The sequence below is a fragment of the Sminthopsis crassicaudata genome, chromosome 1 (assembly GCF_048593235.1).
Source record: "Sminthopsis crassicaudata isolate SCR6 chromosome 1, ASM4859323v1, whole genome shotgun sequence".
Taxonomy (NCBI): domain Eukaryota; kingdom Metazoa; phylum Chordata; class Mammalia; order Dasyuromorphia; family Dasyuridae; genus Sminthopsis; species Sminthopsis crassicaudata.
Window position 1 is genome coordinate 47,662,564 of NC_133617.1, and position 17,188 is coordinate 47,679,751.

Genomic DNA, 17,188 nt, shown 5'->3' on the forward strand with positions numbered 1-17,188 from the left:
GTATCCTACTCTGGTTTAAGATTGGCAAAGACTTCTGTGTGTGTTTATATATGTGTGTATGTGTATACATATATAAGTGTGTATGTATATACACATATGTATATATAATATTTCATTGGATCCTCACAAAAACCGTTTGAATTAGCTGCTGTTATCATCCCCATTTTACAGATGAAAAAACTGTGTCTGAGATTGTGCCCTGCCCAGGCTTGTACAGCTATTAAAATATGAACTTATATCTTTCTCACTTTTAGTGATCTCATTTTAGGTGAGATCATCTATTTTTGGCACCCTTTGCATCTCTAGTTTAGCTTTCTGCCATTGTGCTAATGTTTCAATAACCTACCTGTACCCAAGATGTCTTTGCCAACAGGGGTAGCAAACATGATCTCAAAGCAAAAATCAAATCAATAAATAATTAAACAAACAAACAAACAAGCAAATAAGTAAATAAACAAACAAATAAATGGGGGAATAACATTCTGGTGAAAGGTATTACAGGCAATGAATGAATATAAATACTAGACATATATGCACAAAATAGCACAGTGCCTAAATTTTTTTTTTTAAACTGAGGCTGGGGTTAAGTGACTTGCCCAGGGTCACACAGCTAGGAAGTGTTAAGTGTCTGAGACCAGATTTGAACTTGGGTCCTCCTGAATTCAAGACTGGTGCTCTATCCACTGCGCCACCTAGCTGCCCCCAGATGAATTATTTTTAAAAATCCATACTAAATAAGTTACAGGGAGAAAGTAAGTAAAACTATAATAGTGGCAATTTCAATTTATCTCTCTCCAAGCTAGATAAATCTACATGCCTCCTAAACAGTCCTAAAGAATGGGTAAATAATAGAAATAATAATAGCTATGAGATACCACACCAACATTTGGGAGATATAGACAAAACAGTACAAATTTATATCTTTAAATATTTTTTTCCATTAAAATTTATTTTATTTTTTTATTTTTAATACACATTGCTTTATGAATCATATTGGGAGAGGAAAATCAGAGCAAAAGGGATAAGCCATGGGAGAGATAAAACAGAAAAAAGAAATGAACATAGCATGTGCTGATTTACATTCAGTCTCCTTATATCTTTTTCTGGATACACATGGCATTTTCTGTCCAAAGTCTATTTGGATTGCTTTGGATAAATATTTTTGTTAATAAAGAGAAAAAACTAATCAACAAAATGGACATGAAACTAAAAAAATCTAGAAAACAAATAAATTAAAAGTATCCCCTAAACACCAAAATAGAACTCTCTAAAATCAAAGAGAAAATTGAAAACAAAAAAAATTTTTCATTAAATTAATAACTAGAACAAATAGTCAATTCTTCAAACAACAATAATAAAACAGACAAAACAATTAGATAATGAGTTTAAAAGTCAAATTACTAGCATGAAACATGAAAAATATATTTATAATCAATAAAGAAGAAATAAAGGAAATATTTAATTTCTATCCTATCCAATTATATACCAATAATTATTCATTGTTCATGAGTAGGACAAAATAATATAATAAAAATAGCATAGTTACCCAAATTGATTTACTTATTCAGTGCTTTATCAAAATATCAAAGAAAAACTTCATAAAATTAGGGGGAAAATGACAAAATTCATTTGGAGGAGCAAAAATGTTATTAAAATTAAGGATATTAATGAAAAAAAGTAAAGTAAGAAATAAGAGAGCTTAGCAATAACAGATCTTAAACTATATTGCAAAGCCATAATCATCAAAATAATTTGGTACTGGGTAAGAAATAAATTGATAGATGAAAAAGATCAGGTACAATGCATAGAAGCCACTGATCCCAGTAGCTTAGCATTTGCAGTTGATAAATCCAAAGATCAGGCCAAGCACTCACTATTCTATTAAAAAACTGTTGGGAAAATGGAAACACAATCTGGTAGAAATGGCATATAAACCAATATCTCATACTATATTTCAAAATAAGCTCCCAATAGGTATGCAATTTGGATATAAAGAGTGACATAAATTAGAGAAATATGAGAGAATTCTCAGAATTATGTGTAGGTGGAGAGTTCATGACCAAAAAAGAGATTGAGGGTTCCTGGGAAATCAAACAGAAAATTTTCATTATATGAAATTTAAAAGTTTGTGTATAAATAAAATCAAGAAAGCTAAGGTTAAAAGAGAAATAAGAAGTTATAGAAGGTAAGTGAACAGAAAAAAAAATCTGAATTTTTTTCATTGCCATAGGTAGAATTAATTCTTCTGAAAACTGCCTGTTCATATCCTTTGACCACTTGTCAATTGCGAAATGGCTCTTATTTCTAGAAATTTGACTTAGTTCTCTATGTATTTGAGGAATGAGGCCTTTCTGAGGGGAATTTGCTGTCAATTATTTTTTTTCCCAAATTTATGATTACTATATTATCCCTCCATCCTATTTCTCCCACATTTATCCTATTTTCTCTCTTGTCTATTCTCAAAAGTGTTTTGTTTCTGACTTTTATCTCTCCAAATCTGTCCACTCTTCTATCAGCCACCCACCCCTATCATCTTCTCCTACTTTCCTACATGGTAAGATATGTCCAAGTGAGTGTATGTTAGTCCCAGTTTTGATGAGAATAAGGTTCACTGTCCCCCACCGCTCTACCTCTCCCATTCTCCCCTGTACTGTAAAGGCTCTTTTGTACCTCTATTATATAAGATAATTTATTTTATTCTATTTGTCCCTTTCTCCTTCCCCTAGTGTATTCCTCTTTCTCATCCCTTAATTTTTTTTGTTTTAGATTACTATCCCATCATGTTCAATTCACACCCTTGTGCTCTATTTATGTACATTCCTTCTAACTGCCCTAATAATGAAAAAAATTTCAGGAGTATCATTTTCCCATGTAGACATATAAATAGCTTAACCTTATCAAATCTCTTATGATTTCTCTTTTCTGTTTACCTTTTTATGCTAGAGTCTTGTATTTGAAGTTAAATTTTCTACTTGGATCTGTTTTTTTCATCAGGAATGCTTTAACAATCCTCTATTTCATTGAATGATTATTTTCCTGCCTGCAGGATTTTATTCAGTTTTGCTGGCTAGATGATTCTTGGTTGTAATTCTAGCTCTTTTGCCCTTTGGAATATGATATTCCAAGTCCTCTTATCCTTTTATGTAAAAATAACTAAACCATGTGCTATCCTCATTGTGGTTCCATAATAGGTTTTATTAGGGTTTTTTTTTTTTAATTTAAAAAAAAAATTTTCTTTAGAACATTTTTTTCCTGAGGAAATTGGGGTGAAGTGACTTGCCCAAGGTCACACAGTTAGTAAGTATTAAGTGTCTGAGGCCAGATTTGAACTCAGGTCCTCTTGACTTCAAAACTTCTCTATCTACTGCACCACATAGCTGCCCTGGTTTTATTTGGTTTAATTGGGTAAGAAATAGCAAAGTCTGGAATTAAACCCTTGACTTAAAAGTAGGTTTTCTTTTCACTTTGGCAAGAATGAGTAGAGGGGTGTGTGTGTGTGTGTGTGTGTGTGTGTGTGTGTGTGTGTGTGTGTGTAGGAAAGAGGTAGGTAGCCTTTTGAAAGATAGGAAGAAAAGTTCAGATTGGCTAATCATATAGATCCCTTTGAGGAGAGAGAGAAATGGAATTAGAATTGGGGAAAATGGTCTGTATTTATAATCTGGAAATTTTTGCCATTCCACAAAGCAACTTGGAGAGTGTGCATACTCTGTATGCTATGGTACTACTAGATATAACCCCAAAGTGGACAAAGACTTGGCTGAAAGAAAATATTTAAAGTCGTTATTATTGTACCAAAGAACAAGAATAAAGTGGGTGACCATCTGTGGGGAAATGGTTATATAAATTGTGGCATATGAATGTAATATATTCCTAGCCCATAGAGACTATGAGAGAGGGTATCAGAGGATAGAAGATAGTATGTGTATGAGGGGGGAATAAAGGGAAAAGTGGGGATGGAGGAAGGGAAGAGAAAAAATTACAAACATGCCAGAACGGGACTAGACCATGACTAAAAAATTGAAGGAACAAAGAAGGCATGCTATACTAAAGTAATTTCATGCTGCAAATTTATTTCTATGGTTTCCATTTGGTAAATATTATAACTTCATAGAATATAGTCTAAGATTGTTAATAGGCATTCCCCTGGAAAGATTTTATAATGTCATATTTCCTCTATAAAACAGGAAAAATATTTCTGTCCTTTTCTTGTCTGTCTTCATCTCTGTAATCTCTAATCTGGCCAAGGCTGTGAAAGCAGGGAGAAAGAATCTCACTTTTTTCATAATAGGGAAGGATCTTATCATCCAAGTCCAAGGATAATGGTTCAGAGAGAAAGGCTGTTCAAAAGAAGTTCAAAAAATTCATCATAAAAATCCTCTTTTTCCTTGAGATCCAGTAAAAGTGGAGACAGACATGGGGATAGAAGTGAAGGGCTTCATTCAGCACAGGTCTGGTTCTGTAGAATCCATATTCAATCAGAAGCTGGGCCATTTGCAAAGGTGATTCAGTTATCAGGAAGTCAGGAGAGCATTCGCCCAGGGATTCCCATTGAGCTAGACTAGGTTATGCCACTGGAACAGTTTCAGGGGCAAGCTGATATTCCTTGAATGCTCCTCTCTCCAGGCTCATATGTTTGTGATATCATTGCATAAGTTTCACTGTCAATTGCTCATCACTCATGTCCTCCTCCTCTAGGTCACTTCTCACATCATTTGTCACCTGAGAACCAATAGGGACAATCAATAAGCATCTATTAAGCCCCTACCATGCACCCATCACTGTGGAAAGCAATGGAAAAACCAAGACAAAAATACAATGAATCCTGCCCTCAGGAGAACCAATCTGCACTTATAAAATTATATACAAAATATATGCAAAATAAATAAACAAGGAAATTTTGGTGGCAGTAGAAATTAGGAGTGACGAGGAAATCAGAAAATGCCAAATTTAGATGATGTTTGAGCTGAGTCTTAGATTAAGAAATTCTAGAAGTGAAGGTGAAGAGATAGAAATTATATTTTCAGGCATAGACAGACAAAATGTATACAGCGATGAAGATAGTGTTTTAAATGAAGGACAGCAAAAAGCTGATTTGGTCAAAAAGAATCATGAATGAAACAATAAGAGCATTTATAGTGAGACTGGAAAAGTAGACTGGGGCTCACTGGTACAAGGTTTTGAGTGACAAAGAGTCTATACTTTATTTTGGTGGTAATAGGGTGTTAGGGATGGCCATTTTTATGTTGTCATTGATCCTGCTTGCTGTTCTACCTTCTGAACTACTAGACCTTATATTTTTCTCTAGCATTCTATGGGTTCTCAAATCCCCTTTTACTGATTTCCAGCTTTGCAACATGCATTCAACATTCCATTGCTCCTGGATCCATATCTCCAGTAGAGGGCATGTTGATTGATTGTGACTCCATTCACAATCTCAGTGGGTTCCCAAATGAGATAATATTCATAAAAGGTTTTTACATACCTTAAAGCTCTACATAAATCCTATTATTCTCAAACCAAAACATCCCTCTCTGGCCACTACTGCTCTCTATGTATTATCTTCTACTCTTTAAGATAGGCTCAGTTTTGTATCAATATCCCTAGAGTTTAGTACAATAACTGTTTAGCTTAATAAAAATTTTTCATCCATTCATTGAGCAGGAGAGTTTATTCTTTACTCAGTGAAAGAATTTGTTACCCAGTCCAGGTCATTGTGACTGTTATCAGTCAACAATCAAATGATTATTTTTCTTCCACCTTGGATGAATTCAATGTTTCCACAACCTCCTACTCACCATAAACTTCTATACTTTTACTTCCATACATTTGAAATTCAATATACCGATGATATTCCCTTAAATACCCTAACTTTCCAACTCAACTGCTCAACTCCACTCTTCTTCACCTTAGCCACACATAGAAATAAATGGTCACACCTTTGACCTTGTTATCCACAAATATTCCACTTACTTGTATACAAACTCTGAGATTCCCTTATCCAATAATCAACTTTTATGATTCCATCTTTCCCTAGGCTTTACATTGCCCAAACTTGTTCATCTTCACTGTTACCTCCAATTCCTCTCTTTCTTCACCTTCTTATCAGGTACGCTGATAAGACTACATCTCTTTCTTTACTATTTTGACCCCTTGGTAAATCAGCCCAACTCAACAGTGTTTTCTCCACTTGAATTTCTTGCTTCCTTGTCCTATTAGCTATCAGACATTGTCAATCCCTAACTTTGGATTATTTCCAAAATCCATTTTTTTCCTATTCACATGCTACTGAACAGAGTTTGAGAAAAACCACAAGACCATAATAACTAAGATTCCCCAATAAATTTGTTATACACCCTCAATTGAGGTTGTAACTGAAGAAGAGAAACCTGTTGTGCTTTCCTAATTGATTTGCTAGACCACTCACCATGACGGAAATTCCAAACCTTTTTATCCTTCCTCAAGACTTTTACAGTGTTTTTCCCTCTATTCTCTCAGCTGAGTACCTCACCTCCTTCTTCACTGAAACAATTAAAGTCATGCAATGATATATTCCTCTTCTTCTTTCCTCATATCATTCAGGCATCTTCTTCTACTATCTTTTCCTTCATCATTCTTTCACATAAAAATAATGGTCTTTATCCTTGCCAAGGCTAACTTCTTCATAAACCTTGGATTCCATCTCTTTCCAGCTTGTTCAATATACAGTTCATCCTATTATCTCCTTTCTCTCCAGTGTAACCTGGGCTTTAAGGAAACCAGTTTTCAGGTCTGTGAAGGATGAATTAGATACTTCTGGTGAAAGGCAGTGAGATTCTGCACTAGGATGATGGGTGTTTGAATTGAGAAGAAGGGCTTAAAAGGGTGAGATATTGAAGAGGTAGAAGTGACTGAATATGCAAAGTGTGACAGAGTGGAAAAGAAGGAGGGAAAGGTATGGAGTGAAAGAAATTAGAGAGAGGCAGGGGAGGAAGAGAGGAGAGAGGAGGAAGGGAAGTAGAGGAGAGAAGAAAAAAAGAGAGAGACAGAGAGAGAGAGAGAGAAAGAGAGAGAGAGAGAAGTACACATACATATACAGAGACAGAGAGACAGAGAGATAGAAAGATACAGGCAGATACACACACAGAGGGACAAAGAAAGAGAGAGATAGTGAAGAGAGATTGACAATAGGTAAGATGCTTGCTGGCACTATTGGGTGCCTATTGGGACTATGATACCTTGAGTCCCTATATCACCTTCTATCTCCAGATAATTTCCCCTTTTTTTCTAGTCTCCTTTGATGTTGGTCATGGATTGGGGGAGGGGATGTCAATGGGTCAGAGCTAATATTGTACCTACCTGACCTTCTGATAAAAACTTGCAGACCATTTTGAGGATGAGGAAAGACCAAAAGACATTGAGACCCTGCAGAGCCATCAGGAGGGCAATGGAAAAATAGTATCCAAAGAAGAAGGTCTTTTTTTGCTGGGCAACATAGTACGTTGTGTAGAGGACTCTGGAAGAAAGTAGTCAGGGTATGAAGCAGGCTACCAGGGTTTAAACATCTTAATCATCAAAAATAACCCTCTGCCCCCAAAGAAATGGAAGGGGAAGAGTAAAACTCCTCTGGGATGGGAGGAAGGGTAGAACATCCTAAAAGGACTCCTAGCCTCCCCTGACCTGATCTCATTCCACTTTTTTCATAAATGGAAGGACTTGTCAGGGAGCAGGTTTTCTTCTCTTTCTAGGAGGCAGCTCTTTTTCCTCCTCCTTGTCTTCACTCTACTCCACCTCCTAGCCCTGGACTTACTTGATTGGGAAGAGAATGAGTCTGGTAACCAAGAACACCAAGGTAAAGAGGATGAATATGGCTTCCCGGGCTTGCTTCCACTGTGCATAACTTAGCATCTTATAGGCCTGGAAGGGGACAAAAGAGATAATTTTAGAAAACTAAACCCAGAATTGGGAGAAGTCTTAGAAGCTATTTAGTATAAACCTACACATGTCCAAGAGTTCTCTTGGATAAGGAATCATTTCCCCTCGAGGCCTATAATAATGGATATCTCCTACATCTTGCAGACCATATATTTTATTTTCAGACGCTTTGCATGTTAGGAAAGTGTTATGGGCCAGAAATCTTGTACTTAAAACAAGGATTTTTACAAGGTGTAAAGTCAGTGGAATTGATGAAAAATGGTTATCTAGTTTAGCATGGTGCTTAATAGTTCTCTAAGTTCAGTATGACTGATTTAATCTGGTTTATACTCAGTGTAGAGCATATAAGCTGAGACAAACTCAGCCAAAAGAGGCAGAGACAGATTCATTCTATGGCCCACCTTTGTGGTGGCTAGAGGTTGAAGCAAAAGCCCTTGGACTGAGATTCATTCCATCATCGATCAGGCTCCTGGTGGCCTGGCCTCCTGCACTTCCTCCGCTAAGACCATGCTTGGTCTGAAAGGCTCTTCAGAAAGCTGTCCTGAGCCCCAAGTGAAGGAGATAGGACTTTCAAAGAGAAAATAAAGGAAGGGATTACATGATCAATCAGCTGAAAAGCAATCAGATGGCAGAAAGGGATTACAATTGGGGAGAATATAGGCTTTTTAACCCAACAGAAGGGCAGTGTCCAGTGCGAGCAGCTCCAATGTAATTGCCAGATAATGAGGAGAGATCTACAAAGTGGTGAACGGAAGGGACTAGATAGATTAGCTGCTTGGGGGAGAGGGTTTGCTTGTATCTCGACAGATAGAGAAGGAATCAGATGGGTGCCAATGAGCTGAATTCACTTTATCCATTGGAGAGAGATAGAAAAAGAGAAAAACCTCAAAACAAAGGAGAAGACATAAGAAACATTTGACACTGAAAGAGCATGGCTGATAATGAGACTGTTACAGAACTTCAAAACCCGCAGGGATCATTGGATTCCCTGAGATAAAAAATGGTTGATAAGACTGTTGCAAAACTTTAAAACCAGCAGGAATCACTGGATTCCTTGAGGCAGGATAAGAACACATAATAAGACTGATGCAGGACTTCAAAACTTGCAGAAATTATTGGATTCCTGACACATAAAATAATGGACAATAGTTTGGACAATTGGTTTGGAACTATTTCTAGGACTTATGGACATGTACAATTCCTCATGTTGTTTGTTACATCACTACTAGCCTGTGCTATATTGCTATGTGCTTATGTAATACCTCCCATGTTGATGAATTTATATATACCTGTTTCAAGTGAGACCCTTCAGAAACTCACTAATCTGTTTTGATTCCCCATTTTCCTTTGGTTTTCATCTCCCTTCCTGAGACATCAGGGAGGGCATGATCACCTCTTCTATTGGTGTTTTCACCCCTATTTCAAGGAGTCAGGGAAGGTGTGATCACCTCTATTTTGGGGTTCTTGCTTCCTTGAGAAGTCAGGGAGGATGTGACTACCTTATGTTCTAAAACAAAAGAAAGTAGGAGATGCTATGGGCCAGAACTCTTATACTTAAAACAAGGATTCTTACAAGGTGTTAAGTAAATGGAATTGATAAAGACAATGGTTATCTAGTTTAGCATGGTGCTTAATAGTTCTCTAAGTTCAGTATGACTGATTTAATCTTACAACAAATAATGGTTTCCTAGTGATATAATGATTGGTTTATACCCAGTGTAGAACATATAAGCTGAGACAAATTAAACCAAAGGAGGCAGAGACAGATTCATTCCATGGTCCACCTCTGTGGCGGCTGGAGGCTGACGCACAAACCCTTGGACTCAAATTCGCTTCATCTTACACCACTGTGGTGGCCTGTCCTCCTTCATTTTCTCCACTGAAACCAAGTCCCCTCTGGAGGCCACAAGAAAGCTAAATGAACACCAGGGGAAGGAGACAATAAAGACTTTTAGACTTTAATACCTGGCTGTTCTTGTGGTGATTACTTTGCTGAAAGGAAGGCTAGTGCAGAGACTCCAAAAAAACCAAATAAGAACATTACAGGAAGGTTTTCTTTATATGTAGCCTAAAGATTCCTCTTGGAGGATAGACTGAATTTCAAGACATTGACCAGTGAACCCTACCCCATCCTTTAAATTTTGGGTAGAACAGAGCTAGTCATAATATAAACATACAATGGATGAGTTGTGACATTCATCATAGCAGTGAATATATTTCAATATAGCAACCTAGAGCAGTGGTGTCAAATTCAAATAAGATCATAAGAGTCACTAAATTTGACATCAGGTTTTCTTAGCTTCATATTGATTTAGAAAACCATATATTAACTTTGTCTATTTTTCTATTATGCTTTTATTTATTATGCTAACTATTTCTCAGTTATATTTAATATGATTTCCACTGGACTGTGGACTGTTGCTTGCTTTCATCTCTTGTTTAGAGCACCAAAATATTGAGAGCCTTGGCCAAGGTCACAGAGACTGGGTATGTGTCAGAGGTGAGACCTAAACCCAAGTTCTTTTCTTATTAACAACCAAGGCATAGATGGGATTAAAAGCAAAAAAGCATAGTCAATTGTATTGATTTCAAGAGAATAAGGGTTTTTGTATAGTGACAAATAATTTTTAAAATTTTTATTTAATTTTCTCCATTTTTTCAAAGTTTATATTTGTGTGTTTTGTTGATATAAGTCAAAGGGACATGAAAATAATTTATTAATAAACACACATATGAAGGAGATGTAAGCTCAAAAAATGTTTTATTGAGAGGGACATGAGCTCATAAGAACTTGGCAATTTCTATGCTAAATGTACTTGAGTTTGTCAATTCTAAAGCTCCTACCTGACTACTGATGATCCTCAGTTAGTGACATGGAAGAAGATGCAGCAAAGAAGACCAAGAAAAAAATGGTTATCCAGGTGGGAGGAAATTCAGGGGAGGAGAATTATATAAATCCAGAGAGGGGAGTATGTTAAGGAGAACTGAGCACAGTATTCTGTATTGGACATTGGATTTTTCTGAATGCAGCCCAAACTGCATTAACTTTTGTGACTGTCAATGCTCTAACTCATTTTTGATTAAAAAATGCAAAGTAAAACAATTCCGAAGTATTATCTTATACTTATTAGATTGGCTAATAGGACAATAAACAAAAATGACAAATATTGGAGGAAATATGGAGAGAATAGATTTTTGAACTAATTCAGACATTCTGTAGAGCAATTACTTTCTATCTGTAAGGGTTAAAAAGCCTCTAGGAGCAAGGAATGCAGTTCAAGACATGTGGGAGGACCTGAGGGATGAGAGGTACTGAGACTCAAGAGAGTCCTACATGGAGGTGGGGCATCACCCCAGGAGGCGGTGTCTGACCCCAGGTACCACATCTCCTTCCTTAGTGCTCTCAAAGCCTCTTCTCTGGCCAATCCCATTATGTCAGGTTCCTAGAGGACTTCCCCCTTCCCCCGGATCCTGGGTGTGTGTGTGTGTGTGTGTGTGTGTGTGTGTATAAATATATGCTATCTAAGAATGAAGTTCTCTTTCACTTCACCCCTACCTCCTAGTGGTCTGTCTCTATGTTATCTGGATTGGTGTCCGAAGACAGGTAAGTGTGGCCTAGCCGTGCCATCGACAGACTGGCATTAAAAGTAGCTTAAAGGGGAGCTACAAGGTTAGGGTAGCATTAAGGAGACAGCTACATCTATCCACTAATAATTAGGTTTTTCAGAGAAAGTGTTGCCCACACACACCTGACTATCTTCTGCTTGCAAAATTTATTTTTGCCTTCTCATCTACATCCCTTTGCTCTGTGCATCCTCTGTCCTAATGCTGGATTTTTTAGGACCCTGGTGGATATCCAACTTGTTATCCAGCCTCCTCCATTTTCTGCTATGAGCACATTATTTAGAACCTATGTAGGTCTGCCCACCTTACCCAACTTTTTCCCTTTTTCAACTTTATCCCCTGCCCAGACTTGTATGTCTTCCTTTTTAACCCTGCCTTACCCACAATTCCTGCCATGGCTGACTATATAGGGAAGAATAGAAGAATCCTGGGCTAGAAGAGGTCTTAAAACACAGATGCACAAGCCCACAAGAAGGCAAGAGGTCTGGTGATTACACTGTTGAATGACTCCCTCAACTATAGGACTGGTTACTAGGCAATTACTTTGGCCTTTTATGGAGATTCATAGACTATTCTAGAATGATACAGCAATTTATGATTAGTTTTTATAACTGGTGTGTTGGCTGTCCCTAGAAAATGAGGAAGACAGGCTTGAAATTGAAACTTATTTCCTAAAATGAGCCATAATAATTGTGGAACCATCTGTTCCCACTTTCTTTTGATACCCTTCACGATTGGGCTCTTTGCTAACACTTTTGCTCCCTTGGACTTCCAGAAAGAGATTTCTCAAATATCCATCCTTCAATAGCACAGGTAATAGACCAGTGATCCCGAGAAGTAGTTATTTTCAAACTTAGAAAGTTCCAGAGTTCTGAATTCAGGAATCAACTTACCAGAAGGAGAAGAGTTTCTCAAAGATAATTATTCTTATGATAGTCCTGTAATCAAAAGACAAAAGCAATACTTTCCCTGGATGGTTAAGAGATCTGGACCTTGACAATGAAAGCCTTTATGTGAATATCACATGTGAAATATCTCACTGTTCCATAAAGGATATGTGCCTTTCAGGAGAAGCAAAATGAGTGCACAGAACTAACTGATGTTTTAAATTTCTGTGTGATCAGTTCTTTATAATGAATCTTTTGAAAATAATTTGTTCTAAAATAATAGATATGTTAGGGAACACTTTCAGCAGAACAGGAATTTCAAGTTTTTTACTCAATCCCTTCTGCAGGAAATAGTGAAACAACCCAGAAAATGGCACCCCTTCACAATGACTGAGAAGCTGCAAACTTTCTTTTTCTTTTGAATTTCTTTTGCATTTTATTTTCTCTTAACTACATGTAAAAACTAATTTAAAGACCTTTTTTTAAACTTTAAGTTCCAAATTCTCTCTTTCCTTTCCTCCCTCATCACACTTTTCAAAGAGAAAGCAAACAATGTGGTCATGTAAAATTTTCCATTATGAGTCATGTTGTGAAAGAAAACATAGACCCAAAAATCCCTCAAGCAAAATAAAGTAAAAAAAAAACAAAAAAAACCAACAACTTCCATCTGTATTCAGATCCCAGCAGTTCTTTCTCCGGGGATGGATAGCATTATTCATCATCAGTCTTTCAGAATTGTCTTGGATCATTTTATTACTGAGAATAGCCAAGTTACTCATACACTGATCATCTAGCAATATTTCTGTTACTTTGTACACAGTACATTACATTTTGCATCAGCTCATGTAAATCTTTCCAGGTATTTCTGAAAGCACACTGCTTACTCATCATTTCTTATACTACAATTGTATTCCATCATAACCACATGCCACAATTAGTTCAGCCATTCCCCAACTGATGGTTATCCTCTCAATGTTCAATTATTTGCTACCAGAAAAAAAAAAACTGCTATTAATATGTATTTTCATATAGATTTATATATATATATATATATATATATATATATATATATATCTTTTTTGGGATATAGATCTAGTGGTGGTATTGCTAGGACTTGCTAGGACAAAAACCCAGTCACTGGCCAAAGATTATGGCAAATACCCATATGTCTGGGATAGGAGGATCAATAGTAGCTAAACTTAGTGCTACCCCTTTGAGATGGAAATTTGAAGATAAAACAGGAGTTTTATCACTTTTGTAGCAAAAAAAAATCCCCATCAATCTATGGGAAAGAGACATCTTACAACAGTTAGGATTACAATTAAGTACTTAGGCTTTTTAGGTACGGCTGCTATCCAAGGCCTATCAGCACTCTCATCTGTTCCCATTCAATGGAAAATTGATTGCCAATATGGGTGGAACAGAAGCTCTTAACAAGGGAAAAAATTCAGGCCTTATTAGATATAGTACAGGAGCAACTTGACCAAGGACACTTACAACCTTCTCTCTCTTAAGTCCTTGGAATTCCCCTGTATTTGCTATAAAAAATAAATCAGGAAAATGGAGGATGATAACTGACTTGAGAAAAGTAAATGAACAGATGGAAATTATGGGAACTCTTCAGCCTGGATTTCCGTCTCCTATTCAATTGCCTAGAGAATGCCTCTTTGGATTATAGACATTAAGGACTGTTTCTATTCTATCTCTCTGGATAAGGAGGATATGAAAAGATTTGCCTTTTCAGTGCCCAGTATTAATTTAGCTGAGCCTTATAAAAGATTTGAATGGACAGTTTTGCTATAGGGGATGAAAACTAGCCCAACCATGTTCAAATGTGTGTGGTGGCTGCTCTTAATCCTGTAAGAAAAGCATTTACAAAAGTTATGTTATTACATTACATGGATGATATCTTGGGATGTGCACTGGAGGAGCAAACATTAGAAGCATGCCTACAAAAGACAATAGAAACACTAAGGAACTACCACTTGCATATAGCTCCACAAAAAATTCAAAGGCATGCTCCATTTCAATATTTAAGATATGAAGTATATCCTAAGGTACTCATAGTACAAAAACTCTTTAAGAACAGAGAAGTTGAACATCTTAAATGACTTTCAGAAACTGATAGGAGATATCCAATAGATGTGTCCAGTGTTAGGCTTAACTACCAATCAGTTATAACTATTACATGACATTTTAAGGGGAGACACTGCTTTAGACTCACCATGCCAGCTTACAAGAGAAGCTCAAGAGGCTTTGAGAGTAATTGAACTTCACCAAGGAGACAGTGTGATTGAGTGGGTGACTCTCCAAGCATAATCAGACCAAAGCTTTATTCTTTATCCAGTGCTTGTGGCTAAAATCTTGTTAAAGGCCATTAAGTGAGTAATACAATTATCTGGGATAAGACCTGACAAGATATACATCTTTTATTCCAATGCACAAATTAATATATGCTGTGAAACATCCCAGAATGGCAAATCTTATTGGCCACACCTCTAAATTTTACCTAAGGTCTTGTATCTTCCTTAAAGATAACCCAGCTACTACATAATTGGCCATGAATTTTTGAAGAAAAGATTTCTAAGGTTCCTCTTAAAGGACCAACTATCTTTACAGATGCATCCAAACGTAACATTTGTGCTATATATTCTCCTGACTTAGCTATAAAAAAGTAGTCAGAACTTCGTTTCAATCCACTCAGCAGAATGAAATGTATGCAATCATTCTAGCTCTTACTTATTATCCAGGAGACATAAATATAATATCTGATTCAGCTTATTCAGTAGGTGTGGTACAAAGAATTGCCACAGCCCAAATAAAATTTGTAGCCTCTAACATAGATCAGCTCTTTAAGGAACTTCAAGAGCAAGTGAGAAAATGTCCAGGTAAGTGTTATATCTTACATGTCTACTCTCATACAAAACTTCCAAAGGCAGATTACCTTCTAACCATGTTAGCCAATATTACTTTATTTGAGGCAGCCCAAGAATCTCATTCTAAATATTATCAAACTGCACAAGCTTTACATCTGCGGTTTGGGATAACAAAGAGGATGCTAGGAGCATAGTAAAAGCCTGTAAAATTTGCCTTCCTTTCCATGCTCCTACACTTCCTTCAAGGAAGAATCCTTGTGGTTTGAGACCCAATAAAATCTGACAAATGAAAGTGATCCATTATAAATCTTTTGGTCATCTGTCTTTTATCCATGTTGTGGTAGATGCCTTTTCAGGATTTACTTTTGTAATAGCAGCAGCAAAAGAGACAGTCCAAGTGGTCACTGAATTCCTTATACATAATTCTTTATGCAATTATGGATATGCCACAAGCAATAAAAACAGATAATGGACCTACATATACTTCTAAACATTTTGCACACTTTTGTGCACAGTATCAGATTTTATACACCATTAGCATACCTTTTAATCCTCAAAGACAGACAATAGTAGAGAGGAGAAGCAGAGACATCAAGATGCTCCTCCAAAAACAAAAGAAAGGGGGAGCCACGGTTAACCCCAGAGAACTCCTAAATTTAGCCCTCTATACCATTAATTTTTTGATTTTTGATGTAGATGCACTAGCTCCAGTAGACAGTTTTCATAACCTGTCAGAAGGGCAGTATCCAGTGGGAGCAGCTCTAATATCTTTAGATAATTGCCAGGTGATGTGGAAAGATCCAGAAAGTGGTGAATGGAAGGGACCGGATATGTTAATTGCTTGGAGGAGAGAGTTTGCTAGTATCTCAACAGATGGAAAAGCATCCCAGTGGGTACCAATGAGCTGTATCCACCTTGTTCCATCAGAGAGAAATGGAAAGAGAGAAGACCCTCAAAATGAAGGAAAAGACCCAAGAAACATCAGATGATTCCATCACTGATTGTGCCTACCACTGAAAGAGTCTAGAAGTTAACTCTATGTGTATGGCAATTAACTCATGAATATCAAAAATAATTGTCAATGAGACTAATGCAGGACTTCAAAACCTGCAGGAATCATTGGATTCTCTGACATATGAAATGTTAGATAATAGATTGGTTTTCGACTAAATCTTGGCTGTTGGAGGAAGTGTATGTGTGGTTGTGAATTTATAGTTATTTTCTATACCTTCCTTCTGGGACTCATGGAAATCTTTTATAGTATCTTGTTTGTGGTATTACTACTTGCTTGTATGATATTACAACTTGCCTGTGTGATTCCTCCCATAGTGATGGATTTAACCACTGATATATACCTGCTTCAATTAAAACAAAAAGAAAGGGAGAAATATAGAGGGACACAGATAGTGGAGGAACTCTGGGTGAGGTATAAGACTCTTCAGCCCAGAGGGAACCTGCTAACAATGTCTGGTTCGGCTCCCTATCTCCATTAAAGGCTCTTGGCTTTCCTGAGAACTCAGATAATGGTGACAACCTGTGTTGTGTTTGAAGCAGAGTGATATCCAGTGGCAATGAGTGATATCAGGTGGCAAACTACATACAATAGCAAGTTGTTCATATGGTCCCACGTGCACAGTATATACTTAGCGCATGCATATTAGGGCATATAAAGGGGGGAGATGTTGGAATAAATGGACTCCATATTTTCACCATCCTTGTGTGTCTCCTGCCTTCTTCTTTCCTCCACTAAGATGATATCTTTTAGCATCCTAGCTTGGGGGCTTTAGAAAGCACACTACATTTTCCCATGTAGAAATGTAAACAGTTTAATCTTAAGTCCCTTATGATTTTCCTTTTCTGTTTACCTTTTCATGCTTCTCTTGAATCTTA

The 17,188-nt window shown here is 36.8% G+C and overlaps 1 protein-coding gene across 1 annotated transcript in view; it reads right to left on the reverse strand.

Annotated features, from left to right (window-relative positions):
* Positions 1-4,050: 4,050 nt before the first annotated feature.
* LOC141561682 (ceramide synthase 4-like) overlaps positions 4,051-17,188 on the reverse strand; it is a 36,624-nt gene continuing 23,486 nt past the window's right edge. Inside the window, exons 9-11 of the mRNA XM_074301587.1 lie at positions 7,787-7,893; positions 7,336-7,492; positions 4,051-4,719 (exon numbers count right to left, since the gene is read on the reverse strand). Of these exons, the coding sequence (XP_074157688.1) occupies positions 4,642-4,719; positions 7,336-7,492; positions 7,787-7,893 (342 nt within the window). The 3' untranslated portion in view covers positions 4,051-4,641. The remainder of the gene's footprint in view (positions 4,720-7,335; positions 7,493-7,786; positions 7,894-17,188) is intronic.